Genomic DNA, 19,059 nt, shown 5'->3' on the forward strand with positions numbered 1-19,059 from the left:
ATTTAAACTTCATGGGTTCTGAATTCTCCAACATCAGTAATTCAATCATATACATATAAGCCGCCAAGTATTGGTAAACACCAAGAGCAGCCTGTAGCTACATACAATAATTCTACAAGCATGACAAGCTCAGTTTTTTTTTTTTTTGCTGCTGACATATTCTAAGACTAACATCTCATTTCTCCAATCAATTGGATCACATCCCTTATTGGTAAACCTAATTTAGTAGTTACATTTACATCACACTGCTTTATGAAAATTCTTCAAGACTTCCATGAGTTGAGTTTCTTCCCTATCCACAACAGAAAATTCCACTGATTCAGTGCCCTTCTACTCTGCCGTACTTTATGACCTGGAGATAAAAATTACAGCTCATTTGAGAAAAAACATTGAATATTCAGTTTAGAAAGCAGTACTACGGGGTACAAGTGTAACAAACAGAAAGACCTTTTGGATGAAGAGATGTTTGGCCCTGTCGAGGAGTTTCTTTTTGCTTTCTTCATTTAAGACCTGCTCCAGTTCATCAAACAAAAACATATAAAGTGTCAATAGTGTGCATGAAAATACACTTATTGCCTGTTTAAGAGAGATTTTCCTAATACCATACTTGAAACTAAGAAATGAGAGTACAACCACGTTATCCCCCTCAGATGGGAAAAGAGAAAATTTTGCCAAAAGAGTGTATGTTCTTAGATACTTCCTCTTGGTATACCAATTCTTTCAGGTGGTGTAACTTGCTTGAAGTTACAAACTTCGACAACATTAAGAATTTGCAAATTGAGTATATGTGGAACCTCCCTGTGGAATTTCCCGTGTACACAAAGTGAATTGTCTATCTTGGTAATACCAATTTCTTTTAGGTGGGGAGATTTGCTCTAATTTGTCACATTTTGACAACATTAAGAAGAGAAGGAAGGCTGATAATTAGCCTCGACTCTCCAGGTAGAGACATGCATAGATAGTTTGTTTTGGGTTGACTTGAATATCCGAACAAAGATTTACATAAATGGAAATTTTCTCCCTGAGCTACAAGTAGGACCAAATATATTGACATGTCTAAGGTGATGTGCTGGACAAATCCTAAAAAGAAATTTGATATCTATAAGTGAAGCACAACAATTGAAGCTGGATATCCCAAATGTTATAACAAAATTAGAATCAATACTTACGTAGCAGATGAAACAGCATGGCCTTGAAAGTCTAATCCATGGTCCTGTACAGATTGCACCGAAAACAATAACATCAAAACAGATATAAATGCAACAAGAATATGAAATCTGTAAGAGACAACAGTATATATCAGAAGGGTAAGGAACCTTTTGAGTTGAATTATCTTCAAGCATCTCCCATCGTTCTTTATGTAGTCTCAATTTCTCTGCTTCACCATCATCATATAAGACCTAAGAAGAGAAACACCAGAACAACATGTGCAAGTTAGGTAAGATTTCTACTTCATGATCAGTTTATATTTCCCTTCCTTCGTTAGTTATGAATAAGGCTGTAACAAAGAGGTTTCTAAATTGTAAGGTCATCCGTGTATGTAAGAATGGATTTATGTGGCAGATCATGAATTTGAATAGTAATAAACTTGGCTATTCCCTATTTTATGTGACCCCATTTGACTCAACATGGAGATATAATTAATATTAATTAAAATATATGTCACCTGATATTATTTAGATAAGGAAACATATGATACTAGGATTCAAACAGATCTATAAATATGAATGAGAAGTGTTTAACCATAAACAGTAACTCAAAGAAAATTATGAATTTAGCGAGACAATGACAATGCTTCATAATAATCTCATCACCTTGTGTTTCCTTTCCACAGGATCAAAAGAAGAAACTACTCCCTCGTAAAACCTACAAAGAGAAACGTTAAGATGAGAAAATGTAGCAGATTCTTCCTCCTTGTTCAAGATAAACTAATACTGGAATTGGTAGAAATGAAATTGAAATGTCATCTGACACACCACGAGTCACAATATAGGGTTTCTAAACTACAGTCCAAACTGAGTGTATCCACAGTAACTCATCAATTTTACATTGTTATCTATTTCACTGAGTTATGTTTGCAGAGGAATTGTGAGCCAACAAGTACTTGCAAAAAGAATAATTCAAAATGAATCAAATATATAGAATAGTAATATCGCCAGCAACATTAGCTTGTTTCAAACTTTCGTACAAGAGGCAACCAACAGGAGAAATCTACCAAAGGTAAATACTATGATCGGTCAAATTGTAGTGGAGGTTGGTTGTTTGATAGGTGGCTGATCCTTTTGGATGGAGAATGAGGCAGAGAGGAGAAAAAGGAAAAGAGAAAAGGACCATGTGATTGATACATTAGTATGAATGGTTTCGAGTAAATTGAAAAATGACCGATATTTTTTCACATACTTGTGATCTGAACAGAAAGGATACTTGAACCTGTAAGCTATATGCAGAACCAATTGCAATCCATAATTCTTTTGTTAGACAAACAAACTGCATTGGAAACTCAGGAACCCATTAACAGCAAAAGGTTACAGTCTGACTCTGCCTATGACCGCCATAATATGCAGGAATTGTCTGCAAGTTTTAACTCTGCTTAAAGCATCAAGGATCATGAATTAACATATACTTCATTTGTCCTGTTTTATGTGACACACTTCCCTTTTTAGCTTATTGAAAAACGAAATGACATCGTTTATAATTATAATTTAGAAATAATTTAAATTTGAACTTCCCATTTTACCCTCTATGACATGATTTTATAGCCACAGAAATATCTATGGCATGTTTTAGACAACAAGTATCAAAAGACGTTCTTTCTTTCTTAAAGTTCGAGCCCAACAGAAAACTGAGACATATATTGGGATAGAGGGAGTAACTCAAGAAATATTGAATGAACCAAGGAATAATACAAGCTAAAAATAAACACATGCTAGAATTCTTGCAATACCATCAAATCCAAAGACATATAAGTAACTAGAGGAACGAGGTTCTTGCACATAGCCTAGCAGGCAACCCAATATTTTAGAGCATAAACTCGATAACTGAAGGCTACATCAAGTGCTGAAAAGTGTGTGTGTGTGTGCAGGATGGTTGGGTGGGTGAGTGTGATTAGTACAACAAATTTACAATGATTAGCAGTCTCACATCAATATTCCAAAGTACTTACTTTTCATCCAATGGCCACCAAACTTTTATTCTAGCACCAACCAGTTCCTTACCATAATCTTTAATGGTACAAGTCCTTTTAGAATCCTGAAAATAAAATTAGAACGACGAGTGCTTCAGACATGAAAACACTTTGAACCACTTTCTAATATGAAATCTGTCAGAAAAAATAGTATATCAGATGGTAGAGAACCTTTTGAGATGAATTATCTTCAAGCATCTTCCATCGTTCTTTATGTAGTCTCAATTTCTCTACTTCACCATCATCATACATGACCTAAAAAAGGAAACACCAAACAACACTGGTCATTTGGAACTTTCAGGAAGATTTTTTGCAAAATGTTAAAGCCAATAAAATATGGTTCAAGTTAGATAATGCTACTTCACGATCAGTATATTTAAGAATAGGGTCTACAACAAAGATGTCTCTAAACTGTAAGGTTGTACCTGTATGTAAAAAGGGATTTACGTGGCAGCTCTTGATTTTGAAGAGTTAAATAGATTTGTCTATTCCCTAGTTTATCCGACCCCATTTGACTTAACATGGAGTTAGTTTTACTTGCAGGTATATTAGCAGTGGTAGGAGAACTTTTTTTGAAACATATGATACAAGGGTTTAAACTGATCAAGGATGTGGAATTGTTGTTGTTGTGGGGTTGTACATGCATTAAACATTAAAAGATATCCCGAATGAGAAGTGTATAAAATAAAATGGAACAGATAAGTAACTTAGAAAAACATTCTTAATTAGAGAAACAATGACAAGAACTCATAAAAATAAATAATATTGTCACCTCGTGTTTGTTTGCGTCAGAATCAAAAGAAGAAATGACTCCCTCGTAAAACCTATAAAGAGAAACTTTAAGATGAGACATTGTAGCTAGATTCTTCCTTCATATATTCAAGATAATGTAACATCAAAATTGGTAGATACAATGAATTGAAGAACAAAGAGATATTCAAAGTTGTGCGAACAATAATGGCATTAAACTCATGAGTATACGATGAAACTTGGGGAAAGAGTGATGGAACATAGAGTAAGAGAAGCCAGTTGAGATTTATGCCTGATAGATCTACAACAGAGGCTACATTCCTGCTAACTCTTTGATGTGCCGTGAAATTCCAGCACATTCTATGCCATTTACATAGACTTTTCATGTCCTTAATGCTTTTTTAGTATATGATTCTTATGTTATTTTACGTTTTGTAGATGTTTTGAGGTAGGACACAAAAAAAGGGCAAAAGTGAACAAACACATCAAAAAATTGAACCGTTCTGTGGACCGCCGCAAAACCAGACAGCACACCGCAGAATGGGTCTGTCAGCCACAAAAAGAGACAGATTAAAAGGACTTTGAAGACCAAAACGCGATGATCTTTTGCGGTCCCCTTGCTGTTCTGCGGACCGCATTCCGGTCTGCGATCAAGAATAACATGTCATGAAGCCCATTTGCAGACCACATTCTAGTTCTGCGGAGCACATCAAGACCACAATTTAGGAAGAACTTACGGGTAGCCCAAAATTGAAGTGTAATTAGTGTCTCCTAGTTGGTTTTGAAGAGCTAGCTAAGTTAAACCCGCTAAATAGTCAAGTGACATTAGTGGGTAATTGAGATTCCAAGGTTAACTACTTGTTCCAAGATTATTATTATTAGTTAATTATTTGTAACATATTATTCTTGATGATAATCAATTCCATAATTTCCATATCTCTTGTTTTCCTTTCTTGCGAGGTCATTGATCATGGTGTGAAACCATTAATGAGAGTAGGTGTTGAAAGAAGATGAGGTAAACCTAAACTCACGTGGAAGAAAGTTGATAATTAGTATGAACTGTTTCGAGTAAATTGAAAAATGACGGAGATATTTTTTCACATACTTGCGATCTGAACAGAATGGATACTTGAACTATCTTGTAAGTTACATGCAGAACCAATTGTAATCCATAAATCTTTTGTTAGACAAACAAGAAAACATCAGCTTTTTAGACAATCAAGCTGCATTGGAAACTCAGGAACCCATAAACAACAAAAGGTTACAGTCTGACTCTGCCTATGACTGCCATAATATGCAGGAACCGTCTGCTAGTTTTAACTCTGCTTAAAGCATCAAGGATCATGGACTAACATATACTTCATTTGTCCTGTTTTTATGTGACACACTTCCCTTTTTAGCCTGTCCAAATAGAGATATAATTTGAACTTCCCATTGTACCCTCTATGACATGGCATGTTTTAGACGACTAGTATCAAAAGTCTTTCTTTCTTTCTTAAACTTCGCTCACAATAGAAAACTGAGACATTTATTTGGACAGAGGGTACTTCTCAAGAAATATTGAATGAACCAAGGAATAATACAAGTTACAAATAATAAACACATGCTAGTATTCTTGCAATACAATCAAATTCAAAGACATAGGAGTATAAGTAACTGGGAGGAACGAGGTTCTTGCACATAAAGCCTAGCAGCAAAGCCAATATTTTAGAGCATAAACTCAATAACTGAAGGCTACATCAAGTTGCTGAAAAGTGTGTGCGCGCAGGATGGTTGGGTGGACGAGTGTGATTAATACAACAAATTTAATATGTGCAGTGCTCACATCAATATTCCAAAGTACTTACATTTCATCCAATGGCCACCAAACTTTTATTCTATCGCCAACCAGTTCCTTACCATAATCTTTGATGAAACAAGGTTTTTTGGAATCCTGGACAAAAAATTAGAACGACGAGGGCTTCAGACATGAAAACACTTAGAACCACTTTCTAATATGAAATCTGTCAGAAACAACACTATATCAGATGGGTAGAGAACCTTTTGAGATGAATTGTCTTCAAGCAATTCCCATCGTTCTTTATGTAATCTCAATTTCTCTACTTCACCATCATCATATATGACCTAAAAAAGGAAACACCAATCAACACTGGTCATTTGGAACTTTCAGGAAGATTTTTTGCAAAATGTTAAAGCCAATAAAATATGGTTCAAGTTAGATAATGCAACTTCACGATCAGTATATTTAAGAATAGGATCTACAACAAAGATGTCTCTACACTGTAAGGTTGTACCTGTATGTAAAAAGGAATTTACGTGGCAGCTCTTGATTTTGAAGAGTTAAATAGATTTGTCTATTCCCTAGTTTATCCGACCCCATTTGACTTAACATGGAGTTAGTTTTACTTACAGGTATATTAGCAGTGATAGGAGAACTTTTTTGAAAACAAATGATACAAGGGTTTACACAGGTCAAGGATGTTGAATTGTTGTATAAAATAAGAATGAACATAAAAGTAACTTAAAGAAAAAAACTAAGATAGAGAAACAATGACAAGAGTTCATAAAAATAAATAATCTCGTCACCTTGTGTTTGTTTGTCTCAGAATCAAAAGAAGAAATGACTCCCTCGTAAAACCTGTAAAGAGAAACTTTAAGATGAAAAATTGTAGCTAGATTCTTCCTTCTTATTCAAGATAAAGTAAAATCAAAATTGGTAGATACAATGACATATAGAACAAAGAGATATTCAAAGTTGTGCGAACAATAATGGCATTAAACTCATTAGTATACGATGAAACTCGGGGAAAGACTGATAGAACATAGAGTAACAGAAACCAGTTCGGATTTATGCCTGATAGATCTACAACAGAGGCTATATTCCTGCTAACTCATTGATGTGCCGTGAAATTATGGCACATTCTATGTCATTTACATAGACTTTTCATGTTCTTAATGCTTTTTTAGTATAAGATTCTTATGTTATTTTACATTTTGTAGATATTTTGAGGTGGGACACCAAAAGAGGGCAAAAGTGAACCAACAGGTCAAAAAATTGAACCCTTCCGTGGACCGCCTCAAAACCTGACTGCGCACCGCAGAATGGGTCTGTCAGCCACAAAAAGAGACAGAATATAAAGGACTTTTAAGACCAAAATGCGATGATCTTTTGTGGTCCCATTGCTTTTCTGCGGACCGCATTCCGGTCTGCGATCAAGAATAATAAGTCATGAAGCCCATTTTGCAAACCACATTTCTAGTTCTGCGGAGCAACATCAAGACCACACTTTAGGAAGAACTTAAGTTAGCCCAAAATTGAAATGTAATTAGTATCTCCTACTTGGTTTTGAAGAGCTAGCTAAGATAAACCCGCTAAGTCAAGCGACATTAGTGGGCAATTGAGATTCCAAGGCTAACTACTTGCTCCATGTTTATTATTAGTTAATTATTTGTAATGTATCGTTCTTGATGATAATCAATTCTATAATTTCCATATCTCTTGTTTTCCTTTCTAGCTGTTCATTGATCATTTTACCCGCTCTCTAGATATATTTTATCTTTATTATTTTTAAACAAAATCAAATATTTCAAAATCAATTGGTTAGCTTAATCGGTGACAATTCCATAACTAGCTTGGTTGCCCTAGTATATTGTTCCATAAGGGATTCGACCCCGACTCTTAGTTGGGTAAATTTTATTGCAACGACCATGTACACTTCTCTTTGAGAAGTGGATTTGGACGCCATCACTCTTCTAACAAGATTGTTGGAAGTATATTATGAGAAGAGACATACCTATCGGCTATCGTGTTCATCGACCCAAATAAAGCATAAGAAGAAGTACAACGGAAGGTCCTTTGGTGGGTGATGGAGGAGAAAGAAATCCATGATAAATATGTAAAATTCATAAAGGACATGTATGAAGGAGTTGTCACTGGCGTGAGAACTAGTAAGATATACGGAGGAGTTGATTTTCCTCTAACCGTGGGTTTACACCGAGGATCGTCATTGAGGCACTACTTGTTTACTCTAGTTATCAATGAACTAACCAACATAATACTATGTGAGGTCCTTCACCATTTGCTGATGAAATTGTGTTAATCGACGAAACCAGTAAGGGTGTCAACCGGAAACTTGAACAGTTGAGAAGCACTTTAAAGAGCAAGGGTTTTCGGATACGATGAGTAAAAGTAAGACTAAATATATGCACTAAACTCTAAAGTTTAGTCAACATGAGAACTAAATTGAGGTGAGACTAGACTGGATTGACGTGCCTAAATGCAAACAATTTAGATATCTAGACTCTCCTTGTTCCAGAAGGATGAAGTGACAGATGAAGATGTTACTCAATAGAATTAAAACTGGATGATTTAAATGGAGAAATATTATGTGATAGATTGTAAACTTTACATAATAATTATAAGTCCGACAATGAATGTTGGGTCTCTAAAGTTCAACATATCCACAAGGTAAGTGTCGCAGAGATGCGACACTAAGATGGATGTGAGATCATGCCTGATTATATAAGACTAAAAATGACCACATTCGCTAGAAGATGCAAGTAGATACATTAATGATAAAATGAGAGGAGGTCGCTTGAGATGGTTTTGTCACGTGGAGGCATGGTCTCCAAGTTTGAACTCTGGTTACAGAATCAAGGATCATGAAGTACCACATAACTCAAAAAATACCGAATGAGCCAAGGTAGAAGACAAAGTTATGGATAAAACCCATGCTATTACTAGATCTATACCATCAATTCAAAAACTTATAGGATTAAAAGTATGCCATCGAAGGAGATTCTTACACATAAAGTTTAGAAGGCAAGGCAATGTTTTAAAGAACAAACTCAATAACTGAACTTTACATCAAGTTTCTAAAAAGAGTGCGCGTGCAGTATCGTTGGGTGTGACTAGTACAATAAATTTACAATGGTGTTGCTGTCCTCACATCAATATTTTAAAGAACTTACACTTGCTCCAATGGCCACCAAACTTTTATTTTAGCGCCAATCAGTTCTGCACCATGATCTTTGCTGGTACGAGCCCTTTCAGAATCCTGTGCAGCTCACAAGTAAAAAGGAGAATTGTAAAAGGAAAGCAATAATTTGTTCATTGCAAAAATAAATTAGCAAAGATCTTGAATAACTATTACTGAGCTATACGGTTGTCAACCTTATCTCCAGATTCTTCAGTATTAGTTGTTTTCTTCTTCTTCTGCCTCTGTTTCGTTCCAAAAATTTGTTCCAGTGTTGGCTCCTTGTGTTCTTCAAGGTTTCCTTCTTCATTTTTAATGCTAGATTCAGATTTTCTCTCTGAGTCACAATCTGAAGCAGACTCATTCTTCCTTGAGTCGCTTCCTCGTTTTCTTTTGGCACATACTGTGCGCTTGGTTCTCTCTCCCCAAGCGAGACCTAAATGAAGAGAATCTTTTTTCTGAACTTGGGATTGCGGCACATCTCCTATTGGAATTAACACAACCAGCTCATCATCGTCATTTATCGGGATCTCTTTTCTCTTGGGCTGACACAAATGACCATGACTTCCAGTGCTATTATTATGATTTTCGGACACCAAAGAATGATGGCCACTACTACCTGTAAGTTCATGACTTCCAGTCCCTTCCTGGTTTTCTTTTGGCACATTTGTTGTTGGTTGCACATCTTCTGGATTGACAGGTTTTATGATGTTTGTTGTACAAGTATCCTTTAGCTTCTCCCTGTGAGTATCATCCTGCAGCACTGGTTCACAAAATTTAGCCTCAGATGGACCAACTTTTATAGGATGACCTGTAAGTTTATGACTTCCAGTTCGTTCCTGGTTTTCTTTCGGCACATTTTTTGTTGGGTGCGCATCTTCTAGATTGACAGGTTTCATGATATTAGTTAAACAAGTATGCTTTAGCTTCTCCCTGTGAGTATCATCCTGCCGCGCTGGCTCACAACATGTAGCCTCAGATGGACCAACTTTTACGCGATGCACAGTATCAGGTGCATTTTCAGTTGCCATCTGATAAAAAAATAAGAGAAGAGGAAAAGAAAAAAATCTGTTAAAAACTGTTGTAGCGTCCTAGTAATAAGTAAACACTATAGAAGCACTTAGTCTCCTTGGCATCCCCTTGCTCTTTGGACCGAATAGTGCATTAGAGCTACTACTAAAATCTTGTTAACTAAATTCAACACTAGAGTATATTCTAATGTAAGCTGAGTGGAGTTATTCTAATGTTGGCTATAACTCCTTTGAGTGATGTATGTTTACAATAAGGATAATTGACATGAGTATGTAAAGAGAAAAGTTCTTTAAAAACTGTATGTTTCTGTAAAGATATGGCACTTAGGTGTAACTAAACCCCAAAAGCTAGCTTATGAAAGGCAAGATAGCCAAGTTCATATAAGCACACCACTCCATTCACGCCCAACTAGAGCTTGGACCAGGACTAGGACCCCAAACATGGATGGAGTTGGGTCTGAAGTTTGGTATCTTTCTTTATTATGTCATATACTTTTCAAAATCTAACTGCATACAACGATACCATTTTCAGTGCAATTTGTCAGTGACAAGCTTCCCGGTGCTAGTTATAATGTACTGTACTAGGTTTAAGACTATGAAAGAAAACAACCTTATTCTAAGGCATAATGAAAAAAGGATGTGGTTGGCCTTTATACGGAGCAAAACTGCAGTAATGGGACAGAGGTGCTAATTTTATCAACAATATGAAGTTACTGAGTATCTAGTTTACCATCGCTCACAAGAAAGAAGGAAAAGCCGACATTTTTAATCATGATGTTTATGCCCACTTATACGTGTGAATGAATGCTTGGATGTATGGACAATGAAAGTGAAGTATTAACATTAAACAAAGCATCATATCAATAAACATTTCTTTAGAAAAGCAAGCAGCCATTGTTTTAGGTGTAGACAAGATAGTTATGAATACAACATACCATTTCTTTTCCTTTTGGCATTTCATTGCATAATAATGCAACCGTTTCAGCATAGTCACCAGAATTTAAGCTCATTGACTTTAAAGCTTCTGCAAAGTAAGGTTTCACAATGGCAGCACAGTCTTTTAGGACTTCCTCCACCAAGTGTGATGCAACGGGTGAATCCATCTGGATAAAAGAAACTACTGGATTAGAAAAGTGCCAAAGAAATATTCTTAACAAAGAGGATAGGAGATTGATTATTACCTGATTATCAATTTTGAGACTATCAAGAAGAAGCTGTAGAAGTTCTGCTGAGAGTTCATCACTGCCTTCTATGAGCCGAGTCATGATTTCTTTCATCCATGTGAATATATTATGAGGATGGTAGGGCCTTCATAGAAAATATAACATAAATATTACTATAGCCAGGATCTCAGAGAAATATTATCTCTGGAATAACCTTATTCTCATACAATGTCAACAAACCAGAAGTCTACATAATATTGAAGAATGAGAAAATAATGATAATACCCATGGGAAAGAGAATTTTGACAGAATACCTGATGACCTCGAGAAAATTTTTGAATATCTCAAAGATTAGCGTTTCATTTTCGTGGTCCAATACCACTGCAGTTAACCTTACTTTGGCGAAGATTTCCAGAACTCGGACTGCCTTCCGGTAACTGCGGCTAGTAACATCAGCTAACTTTTTTAAAGCCATTACAGTTTGCCGGAGAATTTCCTGACAAAAAAATGGCCAGGGTGAAAAAGGAAAAATATTGAAGTAAAAACAGAAAGATAAGTTAGAATGGTGTAGTTCTACCTCCATTTGTCTATGATCATTGCAAGGGTACTTTGGGGCATATATTCGAGAAATTTCAGTGATACAAGAAATCACTGAAACTTTGACATCTTCACTCGTATGCCCCAATAGCTCATTCCTAACCAGTGCTTTCATTAAAGGTTGAATTGCACTTGTGGTCGAATCAAATGGGTCCTGACTTACCATTTTCAGTAAAGACTCAACTTTCTGACAAAGATAAGGGGAAAACAGTAAGCCATAAATTGCATGAATTTAACAGGAAAAAAAAAGATTATCACTTCCATTTTCCAGTCCAAAATCGTTATAGTAGAACAGCAATTCCCACTTCCATCTCATTTTTTTTTGTGATTTCATCTCATTCAAATAAAAAAATTGATTTTTACCTGAAGAAGTTTGAAGAGCTCATCAATGGAAGAGGGAGGATTCATGAGGCTCATCCCATAAGCTGTGAACTCGTCTTCCATCTTTTTCCAGTCAGCACAGGAGGAGCCAGAACTAGCCATTGCCAGAAGAACTCTGTTTCAAAAACAAGAACTGTAGCAAAAATTAACACTACAAAGAAATGCAGAGTAGCAAAATAACACTTATACCAAAAACTGTAGCAAAAGTAACATTTAAACCAAAAGATAGTGACAAATGGCAAGCATGCATTTGGGGGGGTTGGAATTCGTGATCTTTTGTTTCTACTACGCACGTTTTTTTTTCAATTTGCTTACTTGTATGCAATGGGAACGTTTGAGTACTTTGGGTAATATCTGAGGTATAATATTGGAAAAGTACCACCAAGACCACGCTGTGCCGCCTTATAACTTTTTAAAAATATTCATGTGACTTACACTTTTCCTACGTGACAATTCATGTGATATACTCTTGTTCTTTATAACAATTTGTGTGAGATATTCTTGTTCTAACATGACAATTCACGTGAGATACTTTTGTCCTAAGACAATTCACATAAAATATACTCGTCCTGCATGACAATTCATGTGAGATACTCTTGTCCTACATGACAATTCATGTGATATATTTTTGTCCTAAGATGACAATTCACGTGAAATACATTCGTCCTACATGACAATTCATGTGAGGTACTCCTGTCCTAACTACACTCTTCCCAGTGACGTATGCAGATTTTTTCGCAAGTCCTGTCACCTTTTAAATATATATATAAAACAATTCACGTATACTATTATATCTTTTTTTCAAAAAGTAAAATAAAAAAATATGCTAACTTAAATTTTCATTTTGAAAATAATTGTATTAAAAATAATAGTGTTAAATATATAAAATATCAAGAGAAGAAAAAATAAAAAGGAAAAAAAGAATATATCAAACAACTTGGAGCTCCTAAAATAAAATGTATATGAAAGGGGATTCGAACTCACATCCCTGACCAAGGAAATGAAACACTTGACCAACTCAACCACACACACTTTTGTATCAAGTGTTAACACTATATTTTATATATCTTTATTATTTTCTTTTTATATATATATAGCAAATTTTTCCGACTAAGCAGTGTCCCGTGACACACCTTGAACCTTCTGAGATCCGCCCCTGACACTTCCTACACGACAATTCATGTGAGACGCTCTTGTCCTAACATGACAATTCATGTGAGATACACTCGTCTTACATGATAATTCACGTGAGATACACTAATCCTACATGACAATTCACATGACATACACTGATCCTACATGACAATTCACATGAAATACTCATCCTAAATGACAATTCATAAGAGATACACTCGTCCTGCATGACAATTCATAAGAGATACACTCGTCCTGCATGACAATTCACGTGAGATACACTCGTCCTACAATAATTGATTTATATTATTTACATAGGACTTGTGTATTTACTAGTTTAACTTTATACAAATTTAAATATATTTATGTGCATTCAAAGTTAAAAAAACATAAAAATCAATTTGCAAATTAAGAGCATGCTTATATTATTTTATATCACGAAACAAAAATCAAACAAAATGAATTGCAACGAAGGGTTGTACCTTAATTTTTGGTAACACACAACAAGAAATTTTTTACAAAACAGGTAGGGGCCAGCTCACTTCCAACGTGGAAAAGTACCAGGTTGTTGAGAACCCGCCAACTCATCAAAATGCCACGTCACCCTGGGATCTTACTAGCTTCGCGGATCCTACGTGTCATACGGGTCAGGCCTATCGGATCATCAAATCGGGAAAGGAATATCCCGGTTAGGACGGAATCCGAACTCGTAATCGGAATACAATTGGAGCTCCACCAGGCAACGGCGGCTTGATCAGCCAACAGCAACAAAAGCAGAAATCAAGTCTGAGGAGAGTAGTGCACAGAAAATCCCTTAGCCGATTCTCCGAGTCGGAGCTGAATTTTCCGTTTTGGGAAAGGAATGGTTCCCGTGCAACTGTTGTTGATGTCACTCTCCTTTTACGGCCTCTTTTTTTTTCCTCAATCTCATCTCTGATTTCACATCCTCTTATATCTCCGCTGCCTCAGAAGTTGTGCAGGTAATTTGTTTGTTTCCGCTGCTCGGAAGTTGTGCATCTTTTGTCTCCGCTGCCTCAGAAGTTGTGCAGGTCATTGGTTTGTCTCGCTGCCTCAGAAGTTGTGCATCTTTTGTCTCCGCTGCCTCAGAAGTTGTGCAGGGCATTGGTTTGTATCGCTGCCTCAGAAGTTGTGCATCTTTTGTCTCCGCTGCCTCAGAAGTTGTGCAGGTCATTGGTTTGTTTCGCTGCCTCAGAAGTTGTGCAGGTAACTGGAATGTAGCAGTTTCTATTCATAATGAAGATCTGTATTCGGATATGAACTCTTTCAGGTTTGGAAAAGATACCGCTTTTATTAAATATGTTCAGAAATTCCATGGAATCATGTATCTAATTTGCTCTGTAGGTAGACCTGGTTGCTTATACTAATACTAAAACTAATACTAATAAATAAGCTCATATTCATATTCAGAGGGCTTTTTATCGTTGTAAAAAATAAGCTGATTTTCGGTTTTACAAGTTGGTCTTATGCTTGCTTGGAACCAAACTTTCAAGAGAACTCATTGCTAACTCGAATTATCTTTTCTATTTTAATCTAGAAAACACAATTTTGCAACGGATAGCTCCTTTGAACTTCGATCAACTTCAGTTATACATACGACCTTTAACCATTGCTGTGGCATTTAGTGCTACTGTTATCTGCGGTGATTTCTTATGCCGGTTGATTAATGTATTTGTAGGTTACATATGGGTCGGTATTAATTTGATGCATGAGAGGAACAAAATTTCGATTGAATTCTCATATGATGTGCCCTATGATTCCGAAAGTGGCAAAAGAAGAAGTTAATGGTCGAGTGACAAATAAGAGTAATAGAAGATCATATTTGATGAAAGCAAAAAGAAAACAATAATTGGAATCCATAGTTGTGGATACTGAAACCAGTATGGGGTCTATGTTGTCTTTACACAATGAAAAAAGATGGAACTAATTGATTAAAGGTCCGAAAGTCTTCCATGGGAAAGATGGGGTTATCCCACTTTCCGAAAGATGTCAACTTTCGAATGACAACATGGAAACAGAGTACTTTGCCCCTCAATTTCATCCTTCAGTTGCAAAAACAGCCTCAATAAGTTTTATCATTATTCGGATCAGGAGGTCCTTTTAGTTTCGATTCTCTCTCTCGGAAATGGAAATCGAAGAAGAAGAGAAACCCATTTTCTGAAAGAAGAGAAAACCATTTTCTGTAGACAAATCATCTAATAAGCACGAGGCAATGGGAAATGAGTGGTTGGAAACAGGGAACTGTCCTATCGCCAAATCATATAGAGCTGGCGTCAACTTTTCAGCTGCCTCCTGGAATGAAACTTAAATGCCCACCTGCAGTTGTTGCAGTCAGGGCTGCCCTGGCTAGGACTTTTTTTTTGTGAAGACTATGCGGCCGCAACCACTATATTCAAAGATGCTTGTTAATGGAGCCTTGGGAATGACGGTTAATATTCCACTAGGGATATGAACAGAACACACTGAGAAGTTTTCACTATCATGGTTTACTGCAGTTCATGCTGTTGTTCCCTTCATAGCTATGTTGACGAAATCAGTTGTGATCCCCTAAACAGCTATGGCATTAACCATTGCTGCTTCTATCTTGGGACAGGTCATTGGCTCAAGAGCAGAGAGACTTTGGATGAAAGCAAAAGCCAACAACAACAAAGCATACCCAATGTAGTCCCACAAAGGGAAATTTGGGGAGGGTAGAGTGTACGTAGACCTTACTCTATAGTTCTTTGATAGACCCTCGACTCAAGAAAAAACCGAGAGTGTTAAATTGGTAGTACAGACTGATTCAGATATATGGGGTTATTGCAGGTCTCAACTCAATTCAAGTCCATGGATCCTCGGGGTCATTGTGGCAAACAGAAGCTGCTTTATCTCTCCATCTGCCAGTCTCCGTTTCTAAACTTTTTTAAGAACTGGTAATTAAGCAGTAGATCTTGAATGCTGAAAATAAGAGGTGTGTGACCCTTGCCAAAGAGAGCAAGATTTAACTGTTATTGAAAGTTGGACAAAATTGAAGATTGAAGAGAAGTGCTTCAACAATTGACGGTAGATGACTGATGAGAAGTGCATTAACAGTCGAAAGTTCCTCACAAACAAAAAATTGAAGAAGTTGGAGAGAAGTACTCCAACATAGACCAAACACAATAAAATGAAAATTGAAGAGAAGCACTCCATCACAAACAAAAGAGACAAAAGAGAAGTGCTCTCCAATACGAAAAAACAAAAGAGGCAAGAATATACAACTTTGAATAACAAAAAAATATCGAAAGAAGAACATTTATTGTACGTAAGACTTTATATATGATTTGCATGAATCAAACTATATCAGAGCAAGCAAATAAGTGATTTTGTGGACAGACTTTGAAAAAGAGAACCAAAACCTTTTTAAGTCTGTTGAGGTTGAGGCTTATGGTTATTATTTTGTAGCATTCAGCAGTAGTTTGCTATATATTTGAGGCTTTTACCAAGTAAAGAAAAAGTTTATCACATCAAGTGTTTATATCAGACTATAATTGTTTTATCATAATTAAGTGACAAAGTTAAAATAATAATTAATTAACTAGGAATAACATGTCATATGGTGAAGATATAAAAGCACGCAACTGCAAAATGAATCTAAGTTGTTACACTTTCATTTTCGATGTTGCATTTGTGTTGACACAATATGAGTGTGGAATTTGTATTGAATTCAATAAGTTAGTCATAAGCTAATTAAGGAGGCAACATCAACAGTTGTTTCCGACGTTGGCAAAGTCAACAGAGACATCTCTATTGCTTGTCCTCATCATTACCATCGATGTGAGTCACCGTCCTTGCTAAAACTGAACCAATATTCTCTGCGTCACATTCATGGATTGAAACATCTCCCTTCAAAAATCTGTGAGTCTCTTTCTGAATCAATGCAACTTTAAGTTTACTTTCATCATTTGGAGTCACTGAAGTTGCATTCGACTGAGAAAATGAGTGTTGGTGTTTGATTGTTGGGCGGATTCTATTTGCCCCATCCTGTCTACTTTCTTCGGATCAGTGAATATTTACTTGAACCAATAAGAGCAGTTTAGTGGAGCACTAATTGGTTATATTAGATCAACAGAAATTCCAAGAAAAAAATTACTTTTCTGCTCTTGAATCAAAGGGTTTCAATTCTTGTTTCATGTATTAGGCCTTTGAGTTGTAACTTTATCAGTTTTTTTTGTAGAAGTAATAATTCTAATCATAATCTGTTGGAGTAAATATTGATTCAAGCTAGAGTTAGCCTGAAGTTTAATACATAGTGTAATCCTTTTAACTTGCTTCAAGTTAGAGTTAACTTGAAGGGGATTTGTTTATTATTGTTGTACAACAAGGTTTAAAGCCAAATCTTTAGGATTTTTTTTTGTAATCAGGTTTGGCTCAGTGTTTTAATAGAGGGGTTGAGTTTTAATTCCATAGGAATCTAAGTGAATTGCGATTTTCATACCTTTGAGCGAATGTAGTTTTCGAGGTGAAAAGAAACATAATAAGTAAATAGAAGAAATAAAGCTCAATTGCTTTATTGGTTATTTATTTATTATTAATAATTGTGAGAACCAGGAAGTCAGCCAGTTATTACTAAAAAAATATTTAATGCTAAAATTGGTAATTGTGGTTAGTGATCGAGGGTGGATCATGAACAATGGAGGCCTAAACTCAAACTTTATTAAGAAGCTTTAAACTTAAAAAATTATATTTACGCTCCATTCTTCATATTTGACATTTTTGAATTTTGAGAAATAATAAAAGAACAATATGCTACTATGATGTAAAAATATAAAAAGTACAACTTCAAATTTATAGAAAAAGATAGTAATAAAATACATCGCAGTAGTGACACATAACAAAAAAGAAAATAACATGTGCAATGCTTGTTCAAGTGTTAGTCCATTTCAAAGAACTGTCCAACCACGTACGATAGACACAAGTACAAGAAATATACCAAGAAGAAGAGTAAATCCCGAAACAATAACAGAACATGTAAGACCAATGGGTAGGAGAATGCCTATAGAAGAACCTATTAGGTTACAAGAAGGGGGAAGTAAAGGAAAAATATTAAACATAGTGGCACATGATCCGCAAATGTGGAATGCGGTGATAGACTTATGGAAAGGGATAGTAGTGGCAGACTATATAAAGACATACCAAGATACAGACGCAGAAACAATGTATAAATACATGGAAATATTTTTAGGAGAATCTGCAAAAGCTTTATGGGAAGCATATAAATCCAACTTCCCACAAGAATTTCAAGCATTGGTAAATATGGGAGCGAACCCATACAATTTTACAAATAAGATACATAGTCTAATTACAGGAGAAGACCCAAATATTGATTTAGTAGTACTACAAAGAAATGCTTTAACAAAACTAGAACAGTTAAGTATTACAAGTTGGTTCCACATCAAAAACTTTCTTAAAGATTACTATTATTATTGCACTATTAGCGGAAATTCTTTTGATGAAGAATTAGGGAAAAAGTTGTTTAATAAATTACCAGGAGCTCTAGGTAGAGAAATAGAAGAAAGGTGGTATAAAAGAGACGGAGTAATACAAAACCCTAATGGTAAATGGTCTATAGGACACAAAATGCAACATATAATGGAAATATTAACAGAAAAATGTACAAATACAGACACAACTAAAGCAGAATGAAATGGGTTTCTATAAAAATGTTATATATACAACCCAAAGTTATAATAAAGAACAAAGTAAACCAAAAAAGACATACAAGGAACGCCGACCTTACTATGACCATCAATATAATAAAAGATACTATCTGAGAAAGTCTTCAGCTAAAAAACCATATCTAAATA

At 35.6% G+C, this 19,059-nt stretch overlaps 1 protein-coding gene and 1 pseudogene across 2 annotated transcripts in view; one reads left to right on the top strand and one right to left on the bottom strand.

The window, feature by feature from the left end:
- LOC125872208 (sister chromatid cohesion protein PDS5 homolog C-like) overlaps positions 1-12,209 on the bottom strand; it is a 36,867-nt gene extending 24,658 nt beyond the window's left edge. The window contains exons 1-18 of one of the 2 annotated variants that reach the window (XM_049552914.1): positions 12,065-12,209; positions 11,682-11,888; positions 11,419-11,600; positions 11,123-11,249; positions 10,877-11,044; positions 9,108-9,941; positions 8,906-8,991; positions 6,521-6,572; positions 5,975-6,058; positions 5,782-5,867; positions 3,957-4,008; positions 3,356-3,439; positions 3,164-3,249; positions 1,815-1,866; positions 1,317-1,400; positions 1,170-1,213; positions 448-510; positions 218-352 (exon numbers count right to left, since the gene is read on the bottom strand). In XM_049552914.1, coding sequence (XP_049408871.1) covers positions 504-510; positions 1,170-1,213; positions 1,317-1,400; positions 1,815-1,866; positions 3,164-3,249; positions 3,356-3,439; positions 3,957-4,008; positions 5,782-5,867; positions 5,975-6,058; positions 6,521-6,572; positions 8,906-8,991; positions 9,108-9,941; positions 10,877-11,044; positions 11,123-11,249; positions 11,419-11,600; positions 11,682-11,888; positions 12,065-12,184 — 2,355 coding nt within the window. In that variant the 5' untranslated portion in view covers positions 12,185-12,209 and the 3' untranslated portion in view covers positions 218-352; positions 448-503. Of the gene's footprint in view, positions 1-217; positions 353-447; positions 511-1,165; positions 1,214-1,316; positions 1,401-1,814; positions 1,867-3,163; positions 3,250-3,355; positions 3,440-3,956; positions 4,009-5,781; positions 5,868-5,974; positions 6,059-6,520; positions 6,573-8,905; positions 8,992-9,107; positions 9,942-10,876; positions 11,045-11,122; positions 11,250-11,418; positions 11,601-11,681; positions 11,889-12,064 lie in introns of those variants that run through there. The other variant, XM_049552915.1, reaches the window with a different exon arrangement.
- Positions 12,210-14,929: 2,720 nt separating this feature from the next.
- Positions 14,930-16,351, top strand: LOC125872212 (uncharacterized; annotated as a pseudogene).
- Positions 16,352-19,059: the final 2,708 nt, after the last annotated feature.

This window comes from Solanum stenotomum, chromosome 8 (genome assembly GCF_019186545.1).
Source record: "Solanum stenotomum isolate F172 chromosome 8, ASM1918654v1, whole genome shotgun sequence".
Classification (NCBI taxonomy): domain Eukaryota; kingdom Viridiplantae; phylum Streptophyta; class Magnoliopsida; order Solanales; family Solanaceae; genus Solanum; species Solanum stenotomum.